General features: G+C 45.4%; 1 protein-coding gene across 3 annotated transcripts in view; it reads left to right on the top strand.

The window, feature by feature from the left end:
• LOC309568167 (carnitine O-palmitoyltransferase 1, liver isoform-like) overlaps positions 1 to 18397 on the top strand; it is a 205145-nt gene that overhangs the window by 154613 nt on the left and 32135 nt on the right. For all 3 annotated transcript variants that reach the window (XM_082273799.1, XM_082273797.1, XM_082273798.1), the window contains exons 14-15: positions 10492 to 10656; positions 12385 to 12519. In XM_082273799.1, coding sequence (XP_082129925.1) covers positions 10492 to 10656; positions 12385 to 12519 — 300 coding nt within the window. The remainder of the gene's footprint in view (positions 1 to 10491; positions 10657 to 12384; positions 12520 to 18397) is intronic.

Here is an 18397-nt window from a genome sequence, read left to right as displayed (position 1 = left end):
TTTATCCCAGAAGGTGGTCTTCTTGGTGGCTATCACTTCTGCACGCAGGGTGTCAGAACTGGCTGCATTATCCTGGTGTTCCCCATATCTGGTGATTCATAGGGATAAGGTTGTTCTTCATCCGAATCCATCCTTCCTTCCTAAGGTGGTTTCAAAGTTTCATTGAATGAGGACAGTGTATTGTCCTTCCTATGTCCTTAGCCCAATCATCCTCGAGAATTTGCATGGCATTCCTTGGATGTAGTTCGGGCGATCAGGATATATTTGAATACTACGGATTCAATTTGTAAGACGGATTCACTGTTTGTGATCACGGATGGCCCTAAAAAGGGGTTGCCTGTTCTGCTGCGACCATCTTTAGATGGATCAGACAGACGGTGGTATAGGCTTATTTTATCTAAGGGTCGGCATCCCCCGTTCCCTGTTTAGGCGCATTCTACTCGGGCGCTTAGAGTTTCCTGGACCTTCCGCCATCAGGCGTCAGTGGTTCAGGTTTTCAAGGCGACTGTTTAGTCGTCGGTTCATACCTTTACAATATTGTATAAGGTTTATGTGATGGCATCGTCAGATGCCTCTTCTGGCCGCAAGGTTCCTGCAGGCCACTGTTTGAGGAGACTGTTGGTCTACCTCGAGGATTTGTGGGGTAGGTCTCATCTGTTTACTCGATGAGTCCTTTGATACTTCTGGTTGGCTCCGGTTGGGCCTTCTAGATTGGATTTTGATTTCTGTCAATCCCACCCCTCATTTGTGGCACTGCTTCTGGATGTCCCAGTTCTTGTGAATCAAGAAGACTACGTCTGTCAATGAGCGACAGAGAAAATCGGATTTTTGTAAGATCTTACCGTAAAATCCTTTTCTCTTAGCTCATTGACAGACGTAGTACCCGCCCCTCTATCATTGAGTTGGGTTGGGTTAAATTCTCTGTTGCTGCTTTGTGACAGAACTGATTCTCTGTAGCAGACAGGAAGGGGATATACCCTCTGGGACTGCCCCTAGGGTGGAGCCAGAACGTTTTTTCTTTCTGCCTAGTCCTACTCCTGTAGAGGGCAGCATAACCCAGTTCTTGTGAATCAAGAAGACTATGTCTGTCAATGAGCTAAGAGAAAAGGATTTTACGGTAAGATCTTACAAAAATCCGATTTTTTTCCCTCAAATCTTCAACTGTCTCCAGAGCGTTTACGGGACCTGCACCTGGTGGTGCGGGACCTGAGGGCTCAGGGAGTGGTAGTTCCGGTGCCTCATCGGGACAGATTTCGGGGGTTTTATTCCAATCTGTTCACCGTGCCCAGAAAGGAGGGCAAGGTTCGTCCAATTCTGGACTTGAAGGCTCTGAACCGCTCTGTGCGGGTTCGCAAGTTCCGCATGGAATCCCTGCGGTCGGTGGTGGCTGCCCTGGTTACGGGGGAATTCATGGCCTCCATCGATTTGAAGGATGCGTATCTTCACATCCCCATTTTCGAGGGTCACCAGAGGTACCTTCGATTTGCCATTGCGGAGGATCACTACCAGTTCGTGGCGTTGCCTTTTGGTCTTGCCTCGGCTCCGCGGGTCTTCACCAAGGTGCTTGCACCGGTTCTGGCATTGTTGAGGGCCCAGGGCATTTCTGTCCTGGGGTATCTGGACGACATTCTGGTTCGGTCTGCGACCAGCCAGGGTCTGGAGAAGGACCTGTCTGTCACGATGCAAACTTTGCAGGAGTTTGGTTGGACGATAAATTTTCCAAAGTCGACACTGAGTCCGTCGGTTCGTCTTCCCTACCTGGGAATGATTCTGGACTCGGTGCAGGCGAAGGTCTTCCTGCCGGAAGACAAACTCAGAACTCTTCAGGAGGAAGTCAGGTCCCTCAGGGACGTTCCGCACTAGTCTCTGCGGACGTGCATGAGATGTCTGGGATTGATGGTCTCGGCCTTCGAGGCGATTCCCTTCGCCCAGTTTCACACGCGGGGTCTCCAAGCGGAGATCCTGTCCATGTGGGACGGGCGACCTCAATCTCTGGATCTTCAAATCTCGTTGAGTCATCGCACCAGAAGAGACCTTCTGTGGTGGCTCCAGTCCCCGATGGTGTCCGGGGGCAAGTCGTTTCGTCCTATCTCGTGGACGGTAATCACCACGGATGCCAGCCTGTCGGGCTGGGGTGGTGTTCTGGGCGTTCTGTCCGCCCAGGGGACTTGGTCGGAGGGGGAGTCCTCCCTTCCGATCAACATTCTGGAATTGCGTGCGATAAATCTCTGTCTTCATTGCTGGACGGACCGGCTGCAGGGCTGCCCGGTTCGGGTGCAGACGGACAATGCCACGGCGGTGGCCTACATCAACCACCATGGGGGCACCAGGAGTGCCCGAGCGGCTCGAGAAGTGGCCGACATTCTGTCTTGGGCCGAGACTCGTGTCCCGGCGATAACGGCGGTTCACATTCCGGGGGTGGAGAACTGGCAGGCGGACTATCTGAGTCGCCAGACCCTGGATCAGGGGGAATGGTCTCTCCACCCGGCTGTCTTCCAGATGTTGTGCGCGAAGTGGGGTCTTCCAGATGTGGACCTGTTCGCGTCTCGTCTCAACAACAAGGTGAGAAGGTTCGTGGCAAGGACGCGCGACCATCGGGCCGACGCGTCGGACGCGTTAGTGGCCCCGTGGCATCAGTACAGACTGATGTATGCGTTTCCACCGATTCAGTTGCTGTCCAGGTTCCTTCGCAGGTTACACTCGGAACGCAGCACGGTGATTCTTGTGGCACCGGACTGGCCTCGCCGGTCCTGGTACGCAGACCTTGTGAATCTGGCGGTCGACGCCCCCTGGCGTCTGCCTCTTCGAGACGATCTCCTGTCTCAAGGACCGATATACCATCCTGCTTTACAGTCGCTGGCTTTGACGGCCTGGCTGTTGAGACCGAGGTCCTGAAGGAGAAGGGTCTCTCCCCAGAGGTCGTTCATACCTTGATCAACGCGAGGAAGTCTTCCTCGGGGAAGGTTTATTACCGTACTTGGAAGGCCTATTTTGCCTGGTGTGAGTCCAGGGGGTTTTCTCCCCGCACGTACTCGGTTTCCCGAGTGCTGTCCTTCCTTCAAACGGGTGTCGATCAGCGTTTGGCGCTGGCTACGATAAAGGGTCAGGTGTCTGCGCTGGCCGTTCTGTTTCAACGTCCCGTGGCTTCCAACTCCTTGGTTGGCACTTTTGTTCAGGGAGTGCGGCATCTGGTTCCTCCTAGGAGGGATCCTCTGCCCCCTTGGGACTTGCATCTCGTTCTATCTGTGTTACAACGTGCTCCTTTTGAACAGATCAGGGAGATCTCGTTGTCTATGTTGTCCAAAAAGGTCGCCTTTTTGGTTGCGATCACTTCGGCTCGCAGAGTGTCGGAGCTGGCGGCTTTGTCCTGCAAGTCTCCGTATCTGGTTGTTCATTTGGATAAGGTGGTCTTGCGACCTAATCCTTTTTTTCTTCCGAAGCGATTTTCGGAATTCCATCTTAATGAGGATATTGTCTTGCCTTCGCTGTGCGCGAAGCCTAAACATCCAAAGGAGGTGAGATTACATTCTTTGGATGTTGTTCGGGCGATAAGGGTTTACCTTAGATCGACTGAGTCTTTTCAAAAGACGGACTCCTTGTTTGTTCTTCCAGAGGGTCCTCGGAAGGGCATGGCGGCGTCGGCCTCTACCATCGCCAAATGGATCAGGCAGACCATTGAACAGGCCTATGCTTTGCAGGGGAAGGTTCCCCCTGTGCCTGTGAAGGCGCACTCTACTAGATCTCTGAGTACGTCTTGGGCCTGTCGTCATGGGGCTTCTGTAGCCCAGGTGTGTAGGGCGGCGACCTGGTCGACCGTGCACACTTTCACAAAGTTCTACAAAGTAGATGTTCAGGCATCGGCGGATGCTTCCTTTGGCCGCAAGGTTCTTAGTGCGGCAATTCCCTAGGGTCCCTTGTTGGGGACCTCTGGCTGTTGGGATAAGTTTTTTATCCCCTGGTTATTTGTCTTTTCCTGGGTTGTTGCTCCTGTTGAGCACTTGTTTTTCCTGTAGCCCAGCTGGTTTCCTTCCTTTGGTAAGGTTCCTTTCTTTGATGCGGAGACTGCGTTGCCTTTCGGCGCGGATGCGTTTCCCACCCCTCATGTTTGCACTGCTTTGGGACGTCCCCATATGTGATGAATATGAAGAGGCGGCGACTGTCGGAGGACGTAAGAGAAAACGGAATTTTTGTAAAATCTTACCTGTAAAATTCCTTTCTCTGAGTCCTCCGACAGTCGCCGCCCCCGCCCCTCTTTTGGGGTTTGGTTGTATACTCTACTGCTATTCCACTGAAACTGAGATATGGTTGCAGGAAGTAGGAGGGTATTGACTGAGGGGACCACCCCTTGAGGGTGGGATATGTTAAAAGCTTTAATGTTAACATATTCTGTTGCCTAGCTACTCCTTCGGAGCAAAGTCTAATACCCATATGTGACGAATATGAAGAGGCGGCGACTGTCGGAGGACTCAGAGAAAGGAATTTTAAAGGTAAGATTTTACAAAAATTCAGTTTTTTCTTTTTTTTTTTTTTAAACAATTCGGTTTTATTGAGGTAAAACAAACCTAGTATAAAACAAAAGCATTTCAGTCCCGCTAGGAGAGAGGGACGAATAAATGGTGAACAAGCACATTGTCAAATGGTACAATGAAATACAGTTTTGAGGTGTTAACCATTCAAGAACAAGGCAATAAAAATAGCCAATTCAGATACATTACATTTAGCGTTGAAGATAATAAAATGTAAGCGAAAAAAAAAAAAATTCTATGAGACCTCGGTCTTGAATATAAGGAATAGAGAAGACCTCGACCGGAACCTCGTGACCAATGAAGTCATAATGTTAAAACTGTTTCCAATAGGTTGACTTGAGTAGAATAAAGTGAGCAATAGAAGATGCTAGTGGATAGTGTGAATGGGTGAAGGGGGAGGAGGGCGAGGAGAGAAGGAAAAAAAAATAAATAAATAAATACTGAACGGTAAAATAACTCCCAATAGGATATTGCTCTTTGTGCATACTTGTCAAAGATAAAATTCTACATACCATAGATAACATCAATATAGTCATAATAAGCTACTCAGGTAAAGAGTGACTCATGAGTCAAGAATCAAGCAGGCATCAACTCCGAGTAACGGTTGGATAAAGTAAACATCTGCCAATTGGCCCAGACGTTTCTGAATTTGGCAAGGCTATCGTCTGACATGGTAAGGGTTTTTTCCATTTCATGGACTCTCCCGATTTCCACTAACCATTCTTTTATGGTAGGAACAACTTGTGACTTCCATTTCCTAGGAATTAGGATTTTCGCCGCGTTCAGAAGGTGTCTTGTCAGGGTGTTCCTATATTGTGAGACAGTGTGTGAATGGACATTGAGGAGACAGCAAGCGGGGTCGTTTTGAGTCTGAGCACCTGAGATTTCTTGTATTAGATTGCAAACTTGTGACCAGTAGTCAGCTATTAATGGGCAGGCCCACCAGATGTGTAGTAATGTTCCCTTTTCTTGACCACATCTCCAACATATGTCACTTGTCTGCGGGAACCATTTTTGTAGTTTGTCTGGCGTAGCATACCAGTGCGTGAGTAATTTATAGGAGGATTCCTGCATTTTTGTACTAATGGAACATTTGTGGACACAGGCTGTGTTCCATTGTTCATCAGAAATTGTCAAACTTAGCTCGGATTCCCAGCTCTTCTTGAAATTATCCGGAGATTCATCATGTTTAGCTTGCAGCCAGGAGTATGCAAGAGATGTGGTCTTTCTAATAGGATTACCTGCTAAGCAAATCTTTTCGAGGGCAGTGAGTTCTTGTGAAAGTTGTTTTTTTTTTTTATGTGTGGTAAGGAAATTGTGTATCTGTAAGTAGGTCCAGAATGGGATATTGGTGTTATTACAGACAAGTTGTAAGTCGGATTTAGTGATAATTTTGGAATTTGTCAGACAGTGTTTTATCCGTAAGGGTTTGTTATTCGTCGTCTTTAACGGGTGGGATGAGGATAGGCCTGGTTGGAATTCAGGGTTTTTGAAAATGGGGGATAGTGGGCCAGGGACATTAGCTAAGTCAAATTGTTTTGCCAATTTATGAAAAATTTCCAGGGTGTTGGAGATGAGTGGATGACCAGTCATTGTGTCCGAGTAGAAGGGGTGAGGGGGTGACAAGCTATGTATATTCAGTTTAGTTTACAGTACACTGTAAACTAAACTGAATATACATAGCTTGTCACCCCCTCACCCTGATTTTCCTTGTAATGGAGAACTTGGAAGTCAGGGTTTCTGACTGTCCACATTTTTTAAAAGAGGAAGTAAACCCTCCTCTGCAAGTTTTACCTATAGGTAAGCCTATGATAAGGCTTACCTCTAGGTACTGTTAATATCTCCTAAACATGTACCGTTTAGGAGATATTTACCTTACATGCAGCCAGTGACATCACTGGCGCATGCGCTCTGAAGGAACGGCCCCATGCCGTGACCGTCGGCTCCCGGAAGACGGGCGACTGAACATGTCGCCCGTCATACAGGTAAGCGAGCGGCACAGCGGGGGCTCGTTCTAAGGTAAGTATTTCATAATGAGCTAGTATGCGATGCATACTAGCTCATTATGTGTTTCTCTTTCAGGTTGAAAAAAAATGTTAATGGGTTTACAACCTCTTTAACTACTTGCCGCCCGCCCGCCGTCAATTGACGGCGGAGCGGTGCGACCATTATCCGTGCGCGCCGCCCTGCACTGCCGGTGTCGGGGTGTCCCCGGGACACCCCCCGTCACCGGCAGGGGGGAAACAGCCAATGGGCGTGGCTGTTTCCCACGTGATCGGCTGTGTTCCAATGACACAGCCGATCACAATGGAGGCGCCCGGGAGATGACCGCGCATGCGCGATCGGGAGCGCGCAGCGCGGTCATGTCGGTGGCACTGTGTTCCGTAGGAACACAGCTGTCACCAGCAGTAGTAAACAGTCAGTGACAGTGACTGTTTACTATGTGATCGGCTGTGAATCCATTCACAGCCGATCACAAAATGTAAACAAAGAGCAGTAACTCACTGTTACTAGCTCTTCTCCCCTCATACAGCTTCCAGTATGAGGGGAGAAGAGCTAGAAATAGTGAGTTACTGCTCTGTGAACCTGCAAAAGTAAAATCACACTGATAAACTTGTTCCCACACAGTCCTCAGCCCCCCCCCCCCCCAATATAACCTGTCATACAACAGTCACCTCATCAGCGCCCAGAAATTGACACCCATAACGTTCACATGTGAGCGTAGCGATCGCGGGCAGAATCACCGCGATTCTGCCCGCGATCCGAAAATCATTGCAAATTGCGGGACGCCTGTGCGTTGCCCGTTTTTTGCAATAGCACCCCAAACGCTGTGCGATGTTGCCGCCATTTCCGCCTGCCGAATCGCGGTAACATCGCGCAAACAACGCATGACGCCCAAAAACGGTACAAGAGCTTCTTTGAGGCGTCATGCGTTGTTTGCGTGATGTTACCTAGATTCGGCAGGCGGAAATCGCAGCAACATCGCACAGCGTTTGGGGTGCTATTGCAAATCACAGGCAACGCACAGGCATCCCGCCATTTGCAATGATTTCTGGATCGCGGGCAGAATCGCAGTGATTCTGCCCATGATCGCTACGCTCACATGTGGACATAGCCTAAAGTTCACCGGTCACCAGATACTGCCATCAGTACCGCCGTGCACCATCGCCCGTCACCTGTCACCCATCAGTGACCATCGCCCGTCACCTGTCACCCCATCAATCACCGTCACCTGTCACCCCATCAGTCATCGTCACCTGTCACCCCATCAGTCATCGTCATCTGTCACCCTATCAATCATCGTCACTTGACACCCCATCAGTGATCGTCACTTGTCACCCCATCAATCATCGTCACATGTCACCCCGTCAGTGATTGTCATCTGTCACCCCATCAATCATCGTCACTTGTCACCTCATCAATCATCGTCACCTCATCAATCATCATCACCTCATCAATCATCGTCACCTGTCACCCCATCAGTCATCGTCACCTGTCACCCCATCAGTCATCGTCACCTGTCACCCCATCAGTCATCGTCACCTGTCACCCCATCAGTCATCGTCACCTGTCACCCCATCAGTCATCGTCACCTGTCACCCCCATCAGTCATCGTCACCTGTCACCCCCATCAGTCATCGTCACCTGTCACCCCCATCAGTCATTGTCACCTGTCACCCCCATCAGTCATTGTCACCTGTCACCCCCATCAGTCATTGTCACCTGTCACCCCCATCAGTCATCGTCACCTGTTTGCCATATACATGCAATCACTTACTGACCGCCTAACGACTATATGCATCGGCCATTAAAAGCTAAATACTGTGGTTATGGCAGCAGATATGTACGTTGGGCTGTTTGCTTTCCAAAATGGGGTCATTTTATGGGGGTTTCCATTGTCCTGGTGCTCCAGGGCCTTCAAAATTGCGATAGGTTGTCAGGAAATTATATGTGTAATTTATGCTCCTAGAATGCCGGACGGTGCTACTTGGATGTTAGGTCTCTGTATGTGGCCAGGCTGTGAAAAAGTCTCACACATGTGGTATCGCCATACTCAGGAGGAGTAGTAGAATGTGTTTTGGGGTGTAGTTGCAAGTATACATGTGCTGTGTGAGAGAAATAACCTGTTAATACGGCAATTTGTAAAAAAAAAAAAAAAATCTTCATTTTGCAAAGCATTGTGGGAAAAAATGACAACTTCAAAAAACTCACCATGCCCCTTATAAAAATACCTTGGAATGTCTACTTTCCAAAAAGGGGTCATTTGGGGGGTATTTGTACTTTCCTGACTTTTTAGTGTCTCAAGAAATGAGATAGGCCTTCAGTACATCAGGTGTGATCAAGTGTGATCAATTTTCAATGAATAGCACCATAGCTTGTGGACTCTATAACTTTCACAAAGACCAAATAATATACACTTACTTGGGTTATTTTTACCAAAGATAAGTAGCAGTATAAATTTTGGCCAAAATTTGTGAAGAAAAATTACTAATTTGCAAAATTTTATGACAGAAACAAAGAAAAATGCGTTTTTTCACGATATTTTCAGTCTTTTTTTATTTATAGCACAAAAAATAAAAAAAACAGTATTGATCAAATACCATCAAAAGAAAGCTCTATTTGTGTGAAAAAAAGGACACAATTTTTGTATGGGTACAGTGTTGCATGACTGAGTATTCTCAGTCAAAGTGTGAGAGCGCTGAAAGCTGAAAATCGGTCTGGGCAGGAAGGGGGTGAAAGTGCACTGTAGGCAAGTGGTTAAAGATGATGTTCAAGAAAGCGGAAACTAGACATTTCGATTCATTCATGAACAAAAAGTGTTTGTTGTTTATCTTTAATTTTAACCCCTTAGCGCCGATGGAACGCAAATATGCAGCCTCAGCTTTAAGGGTTTATACCGCGGTGATGCCTTCAGCTAGAGGCATCGTCCCAGTACCCTTGTTTAGAACCGACAGTTGACTTTCTTTTAATGACAACCGATGCAGCGGGGCAGCCACTCGGCTCTCATTACAAGCAGCAGGAGGGGACGTCCCTCCCCCCACTTCCACGGCTGGCCCGAGCCACCAGCCGGCATGTCCGCCAGCTGGTTAGAGTCCCGAACACGGCCAAATTCAGGTCTGATCAGGTCTCCAATGCCAAAACCCGGAAGTGATTTCATGACATCACTTCCGAATACTGGAGCCTTAAAAGCACCAGATTTTTAAAAAAAAAATTAAAGCATTCAAAACAGCCAAACCTGGTGTTTTGAATGCTTTTAAGTGCAAAGGGAGGGGGTTGGGGTCTTTCAGACCCCAGATCTCTGCATGAAGAGCATCTGTCATTTCCTATTACTGTCACAAGGGGTGTTTACTACATTCCTTGTGACAGCAACAAAAGTGATCATATTTTTTATTTTTTTTGTAAATAATAAAATTAAGAAAAAAAAATTTAAAGCGCCCCATCCCTTCATGCTAGCGCGCAGAAGCAAACGCATACATTAACCGTTAAGAATTTTTAAAGCGACGCCTATGGAGATTTTTAAGTACCAAAGTTTGTCACTATTCCACAAGTGTGCACAATTTTTAAGCATGACATGTTCGATATCTTTTTACTCAGTGTAACATCATCTTTCACATTATACAAAAAAATTGGGCTAGCTTTACTGTTTTGTTTCTTTTGAAAGTCTATTTCTTCCCAAAAATTGCATTTGAAAGACCGCTGCACAAATACCGTGTGACATAATATATTGCAATGATCGCCATTTTATTCTCTAGGGTCTCTGCTACAAAAAATTGATATAATGTTTGGGGGTTCTAAGTAATTTAATAGCAAAAAATACAGATTTTAACTTGTAAGCAACAAATGTTAAGGGGATAAAATGGAACCCATATTCTATTGGTATTTTTTTAAACCCACAAGTATGCAGTGTGTTATCCACATATGAACTTTTTAGCATTGGTTAGCTAATCTTATGTTTCTCTTGCAGTGTGAAGAAATCATACAGGACTCCCTAAAAGTGGCCCAGTCTTTAGCGGAGGATGTTGACTTCCATACATTCCCTTTCAAAGAGTTTGGTAAAGGTTTAATAAAGAAGTGCAAAACCAGTCCTGATGCTTTCATCCAGATCGCTCTACAACTTGCTCACTACAGGGTGAGGCTCAGTTACCACCCTCTCTATACTAAAGCTGTCAATTCTAATGGCGCTTTTCCACTGCATAGAACCGTACCGGCTCGGCCCGCTTCTGTGCTTTTCCACTGCGGTACCGCATGGTATAGGGTCGGAACGGTTCGGTACGGTACGGTATAGGTTTGCTTTTCCACTGCATGGAACCGAACGGTACGATACGGTACGGCTCTGAAAAAACAGTACCTACTCGATTGTGGTTCCAACAGGTACCAAACTGGTACCATATCCCACAATCCTTTGCATGCAGTCACTACTAGCCACTGATTGGTCAGAGAATCACACCCACCCCGTTGTTATCCCACCCACTTAACTTTAGTACTACTTTAGTGGAAAAGCAAACCTATACCGTACCGTACCGAACCGTTCCGACACTATACCATGCGGTACCGCAGTGGAAAAGCAAACCGGGCCAAGCAGGGCCGAGTAGAGCCGAGCCGGTACTAGCCGGTACTTGCAGTGGAAAAGTGCCATAACATAAGTAATATTTAATAAATGCAGGTTTGGGGTCCGTTATTCCTCAAGTGTTTGTGTTATTTAGTAATAATTATAATATTGTGCAGTATGAGAATAGGAGGGAAAAAAAGCTTGTCAATAGTAATCTTAATGTATTTTAGAAAGATAGCGATTAACCAGTTATAGACCTCAGAAGTCCCGCCCTACTGAGCACACGTGTACACAAGTAGGTGCAGTGACTTTGTCAGTTTGACAACCTGGGAGTCAACCTGCATTGCAAAATTGCTGTTAGCGGCAAAAAAAGTTAAGACAGTGATGAGCTGTAGCTGGCTGCAACGGTAATTGCAATGCGTGTAATGTTTGTCACACATACGTTTCAGAAGTATTGTTTAAGGGTCAGTTCACACCTTTGCTCTGCAGTGATACATAGTTAAATAGTTACGTAGTAGTTGAGGTTGAATAAAGACAATAGTCCATCCAGTTCAACCTGTGTAGGTGTGTGTGGACGTATTCATTTCCCATACCCCTGAATGTTTTGATCTTGGAGATGTATGTCCAAGAGTCTTTTAAAAGTAGCCATTCTCCCCGCAGTTACTAACATTTGTGGAAGCAAGTTCCACAATCTTATTGCCCTTACTGTAAAAAAAACCCTGCGTAGTCTGAGGTTAAATCGCTTCTCTAATCGCATTGAATGGCCTCATGTTTTCTTGCACTCCTTGCGACTGAATAGTTTTTTTCTATGCTGAGATCACCGTTGAGGTATTTGTAAATCGCTATTATGTCCCCCTCAGGCGTCTCTTCTCTAGGGAGAATAAATCGAGGGCTTGTAAACGCTGCTCATAATTTAGGTCCTCCAATCCCCTAATTAGCTTAGTTGCTCTTCTTTGGACTCTTTCCAGTTCCAGCACCTCCTTTCTGAGGAATGGCGACCAGAACTGGACAGAATACTCCAGGTGTGGCCGGACCAGAGTTTTATAAAGTTGTAGTATTATAGATTTTTCTCTGGAATATATCTACTTCCTTATGCGTGCTAATATTCTGCCGGCTTTGGCAGCTGCAGCTTGACATTGCATGCTATTTCTTAGTCTATGTTCTACTAAGACTCCCAGATCTTTCTCCATTCTTGGAGAAAGTACACACTAGTACATTGCAGTGCTCTGGTGCAATTAATTTTTGTGTTTTCATTTATTTTGCTGTGTGTAATAAAATGGTTTTGAGAAAACATTCTGCCTATTCCAGGACAAAGGAAAATTCTGCTTAACATATGAAGCATCCATGACACGTCTTTTCCGAGAAGGAAGAACAGAAACTGTACGTTCATGCACTATAGAGTCATCAAATTTTGTCAAGTCTATGATGGACGCAGCAAAAACAGTAAGTGTTACATTTTTATTGCTTCCTAGAGTAAAGAACCTCTATGTACAGACATATGTGTGTACAGAATCAGGGTGGATGGGGAACGTCGGTACACAGCCATTGTCATATCTCTCCAGAGATGTTCAATCGGGTTCAAGTCTGTGCTCTGGCTGGGCCACTCAAGCACATTCACAGAGTTGTCCTGTAGCCACTCCTTTATTATCCTAGTTGTGTGCTTAGGGTTGTTTCCTGTTGGAAGATGGACCTTCGCCCCAGTCTGAGGTCCAGAGCACTCTGGAGCAGGTTTTCATCAAGATGTCTCTGTAGATTGCTGCATTCATCTTTCCCTCCATCCTGACTAGTCTCCCAGTACCTGCCTCTGAAAAACATCCCCACAGCATGATGCTGCCACCGCCATGCTTCACTGTAGGGATGGTGTTGGCCAGGTGATGAGCGGTGCCTGGTTTCCTCCAGACATGAAGCTTGCCATTTAATATAAAGAGTTCAATCTTTATTTCATCAGACCAGAGAATTTTGTTTCTCATGGACTGAGAGTCCTTCAGGTGCCTTTTGTCAAACTCCAAGCGGGCTGTCATGTGCCTTTTACTGAGGAGTGGCTTCCGTCTGGCCACTCTACCATACAGGCCTAAATGGTGGAGTGCTGCAGAGATGCCTGTTTCTCTGGAAGGTTCTCTCCTCTCCACAGAGAAACCCTGGAGCTCTGTCAGAGTGACCATCAGGTTCTTGTTTACCTCCCCGACTAAGGCCCCTCGCCCCCAATCGCTCAGTTTAGCTGGGCGGCCCACTCTACGAAGAGTCCTGGTGGTTCCAAACTTCTTCCATTTATGGATGATGGAGGCCACTGTGCTCATTAGGACCTTCAATGCTGCAGAAATTTTTCTGTACCCTTCCCCAGATCTGTGCCTCGATACAATTCTGTCTCGGAGGTCTGCAGACAATTCCTTGGACTTTATGGCTTGGTTTGTGCTCTGACATGCACTGTTAACTGTAGGACCTTTCAATAGACAGGTGTGTGCCTTTCCAAATTTTGTCCAATCAACTGAATTTACCACAGGTGGACTTCAATCAAGTTGTAGAAACATCTCAAGGATCATCCGTGGAAATAGGCTGCATCTGAGCTCAATTTTGAGTGCCATGGCAAAGGCTGTGAACACTTATGTACATGTGATTTTTTTTTTTTTTTAATAAATTTGAAAAGATTTCAAACTAGTTTCTTTCAGGTTGTCATTATGGGGTATTGTTTTTAGAATTTTGAGGAAAATAATGAATTTTAATTTATTTTGGAATAAGGCTGTAACATAACAATATGGAAAAAGTGAAGCGCTGTGAATACTTTCCGGATGCACTGTATAAACATGGAGAAGATATTAGGGTAATTGGCGCTGCCAAATGCTAAATTAAAATGTAAAAGTGTGTCTCATAGATCTAGGTACATTAAAATGTTCCGAAACAGTTATTGCTGTAGGTGGTGGTCCCTATAATGTAACTAATGGTCTTGATGGTAAGCCACAATAAATATTTGAAGATGTCAATAAATTAATAATAAAAATTGACCATTCATCAATAAATATCACAAATAAATACTTGGTAGCAATACATTAATAAGGCAACCCAATCAATATCACGCTGCTCCTGATGACGTCAGTCTTATGACGAAACGCGTAGAGCGTAGGCACGTCAGTTCCGCACCTTGAGACGCACATCCGGCCGTTGAGGCGCACGGCGTCCGGATATACCGCTATACGAGGGGTTCGCGGTCCCTACTTTCTTACAGACGTTTTATCCGGTTTTTAAATGTGAGTACTTGATTTTATCTGTTTAATAAAAGAATATACATTACGGTACTTCACTATATGAGTGTTTCTTTACCCATATAATCCCGGACATCATCCTTGCTGGAGCGCTGCTCATTACCCTATTTGTACATCGCTCATCCCCATTACCTACCATTTGAGGGAGGAAATACCACTGGTCCCACCAGGAAAGGAGAGGCTCACCGAGGTTCATCGGGGTTTACCCCAATTATCCAACGCTGGTTACCCCTGTAGGGGTGCCGCTCTCTGGTGAGTGCGGGCTTTTTAGGAAGGGGAGCACGGAATTCCCTCACCCAGCACCCACATCCTGATTCACACCAGGAGACACCCCCTCTATCCATGCGATTTTCTTTGGCACGTCCTATCACCATATTGCACGTTTTTGGACTATTATATTGAGCATATATTTTGCTTTGGACTCTTTTTCATTTTTAACATGGACTAATTTATTATTATTTATATTCATATTTATTCAACCACCATAAATTCACCTATTTAATTGTTTTTTATCATCCACTTGGCACATCATATGCATTTTTATACTACTTGGCTTGTTTCTATATTTATTTGATTTCACTTAGACACCCATTTTTTGGCACTTCACTTAGATTTGTGACTTAATTATAGCACCTGGCACTTTCCAGTCACTCAGACATCTCTACTTAATTTTGATCAACACTGCCACCTAGTGTTCACACCAATTGTTTTAAGAGTCACTACCCTTTGAACTTTGAGATACTTCACTGTTTTTATTTTTTTTTTTTTTTATTGATTGGGTTGCCTTATTAATGTATTGCTACCAAGTATTTATTTGTGATATTTATTGATGAATGGTCAATTTTTATTATTAATTTATTGACATCTTCAAATATTTATTGTGGCTTACCATCAAGACCATTAGTTACATTATAGGGACCACCACCTACAGCAATAACTGTTTCGGAACATTTTAATGTACCTAGATCTATGAGACACACTTTTACATTTTAATTTAGCATTTGGCAGCGCCAATTACCCTAATATCTTCTCCACTTTCAGATATAGTTTTACTATATTTTTGGGGTAGGCTGCAGCCAACCACACAATTAGATCCATTAGCGCGGAATTCTTTCTTCAATACACTGTATAAACATACACTCACTGGTCACTTTATTAGGTATGGCTTGGACCCCCTTTTTCCTTCAGAACTACCCCTAATTCTTCATGGCATATCATGGCAAAGATTCAACAGGGTGTTGGAAACATTCCTCAGAGATTTTGGTCCATATTGACATGCAATTGCTGCAGATTTTTCGGCTGCACATCAGTGATGCGAATCTCCCATTCCACCACATCCCAAAGGTGCTCCATTGGACTGAGATCTAGTGACTGTGGAGGTAATTGGAGTACAGTGAACGCATTGTCGTGTTCAAGAAAGATTATTTGAGCTTTGTGACCTGGTGCATTATCCAACTGGAAGTGGCCATCAGAAGATGGGTACACTGTAGTCATAAAGGGATGGACATACTCAGCAACAATACTCAGGTAGACCATGGTGCTAACGATGCTCAATTGGTACTAATGGGCCCAAAGTGTAGGCCCCACACCATTACACCACCAGCCTTAGCCATTGATACAAGACAGTATGGATCCATGCTTTCATGTTGTTTACGCCAAATTTTGACCCTACCATCTGAATGTCACAGCTGAAATCGAGACTGATAAGACCAGGCAAAGTTTTTCCAATCTTCTATTGTCCAGTTTTGGTGAGCCTGTGTGACTTGTAGCCTCAGTTTCCTGTTCTTCGCTGACAGGAGTGAACACCCAGTGTGGTCTTCTGCTGCTGGAGTCCATTGATTCAAGGTTCGATGTGTTGTGCGCTCAAAGATGGTATTCTGCATACCTTGATTGTAATGATTGGTTATTTGAGTGACTGTTGCCTTTCTATCATTTTAACCAGTCTGCCTATTCTCCTCTGACATCAACAAGGCATTTTTGTCCACAAAATTACTGGATATTTTCACTTTTTCGGACCATTCTCTGTAAACCCTAGAGATGGTTGTGTGTGAAAATCCCAGTACATCAGCAGGTTTTGCAATACTCAGACCAGCCCTTCGGGCACTAACAACCATGCTACGTTTTTAAAGTCACCTAAATCCCCTTTCTTTCCCATTCGGATGCTTGGTTTGAACTTCAGCAAGTCATCTTCACCACATCTAGATGCCTAAATGCGCTGAGTTCCTGCCATGTGATAAGCAATTTGTGTTACCAAGCAATTGAACAAGAGTACCTAATAAAGTGGCCGATGAGTGTAAGTTGTGTTGTCTTTGGGCATATGCATTTGCAAGTATTGGTTGTACGTTTTGAAGCAAGCTTAAAGGTTTACTTTTATTTGCATTTGCAGACTTTTGTATGACAGTAAATTGATAAACTAGATGAACTTTTTTTTTCAGCCAGACTAACAAAGTAAATGTTCAGAAATATTAGGCTGGATATGTGTAAGATGGCATTTATTATATCAACAGTATATGCTCCTCTCTGTACGAATGTACTTTTTTTGTGCAAGTTGTTTTGTACCACTTTGTCCTGGATTGCCAAACTATTAGTCTTTAAAGGGATCATTCATCTTTACCACAAAATTGCCTATGCAGATAAGGGGCATCTGTAGATGAAAGAAAAAAACTGTGCAGCTCTGACTAAAGTTGAATAAAGCCTTTGCTATAGGTGTAGCATTTACATACCTTTTCAAGCTTGATTGGAAAACACCCAAGACGTTGCTAAGTGAGGCCTAGTCATCACTGCTCACCTCCATCATCCCAGGAGTAGACTCTCAAATGCTGAGCTCAGAGCTACTGCATCGAGACCCTCTGGCCGACGCCACAGACACATTGGTAGCTGCCTTTCCTCCGATACAGCTGTTATCAAGGTTCCTCCGCAGATTGGCGGTGGAAAAGGTGCCAGTAATCCGGTGGCACCATAATGGCCTTCCCGGTCTTGGTACGCAGACCTGGTAAAGATGGTCATCAAGCCTCCCTGGCAGCGGAGGACCTGCTGTCTCAGGAGCCGATCTTCCATCCTGCTTTATGGTCGCTGGCTTAAACGGCATGGCTGTGATCTCTACCCTGCTGACGGCTAGGAAATCGACTTCCAGAAAAACGTATCATCGTATCTGGAAGATGTTTCCTGGTGTGAATCGCAAAACTTGCACCCTCGCTTGTTTTCAGTTGTGAGGGCCTTGGCTTTCTTGCAGAAAGGAGTTGAGCAACAGTTGGCCTTGGGCACGTTCAAGGGCCAAGTGTCAGCCGTAGCTATTTACTTCCAACGCCTGTTGGCAACGAATTCCTTGATCCGCACCTTTATTCAAGGGGTGTGTCATCTGGCTCCTCCGGGGAGATCCCTTTTGTCTCTATGGGATCTGAAATTGGTTTTGTCTTTTCTTCAAAAGCCTCCTTTTGAGAATATTAGGGACATATCTCTGCCTTTGTTATCGCAGAAATTTGCCTTTCTGATGACTATTACTTCTGCCCACAGAGTGTCTGAATTGGCGGCACTTTTCTGTCGTTCGCCTTACTTGATCGTTCATAAAGAAAAAGTGGTTCTCTGACCTAATCAGTCCTCCTTCCTAAGGTGGTGTCTGATTTCCATTTAAATGCCTTCACTCTGTCCTAAGCATCCTAAGGAAATTGCCTTGCATTCTCTGGATGTGGTTCAGGCGATCAGGGTTTACCTATCGGCCACAGAGCCTTTTTAGGACTTCAGATTCTCCTTTTGTCCTTACTGAGGGATCTCGTAAGGGTTTGTCTGGGTCTGCTGCGACCATATCCAAATGGATTAGGCAGACGGTTGTTCAGGCTTATAGGGTCTGGTACCTCCTTTCCCTGTGAGGGCGCATTCTACTAGAGCGCTGAGTGCCTCTTGGGCCTTTCGTCATCAGGCATCTGTTGCTCAGGTGTGTAAGGCGGCGACTTGGTCATCCGTGCATACAAAATTTTACAAGATTGTTTTATTGCCATCTTCGGATGCCTCTTTTGGCTACAAGGTTTTGCAGGCTGCTGTGTAAAGAGACTTGTTTTATTCTCTTT

The sequence above is a fragment of the Pelophylax lessonae genome (genome assembly GCF_965119305.1).
Source record: "Pelophylax lessonae genome assembly, chromosome: 12".
NCBI lineage: Eukaryota > Metazoa > Chordata > Amphibia > Anura > Ranidae > Pelophylax > Pelophylax lessonae.
The sequence above is the reverse complement of the archived record's forward strand: the minus strand, read 5'-3'. Positions and strand labels throughout refer to the sequence as shown.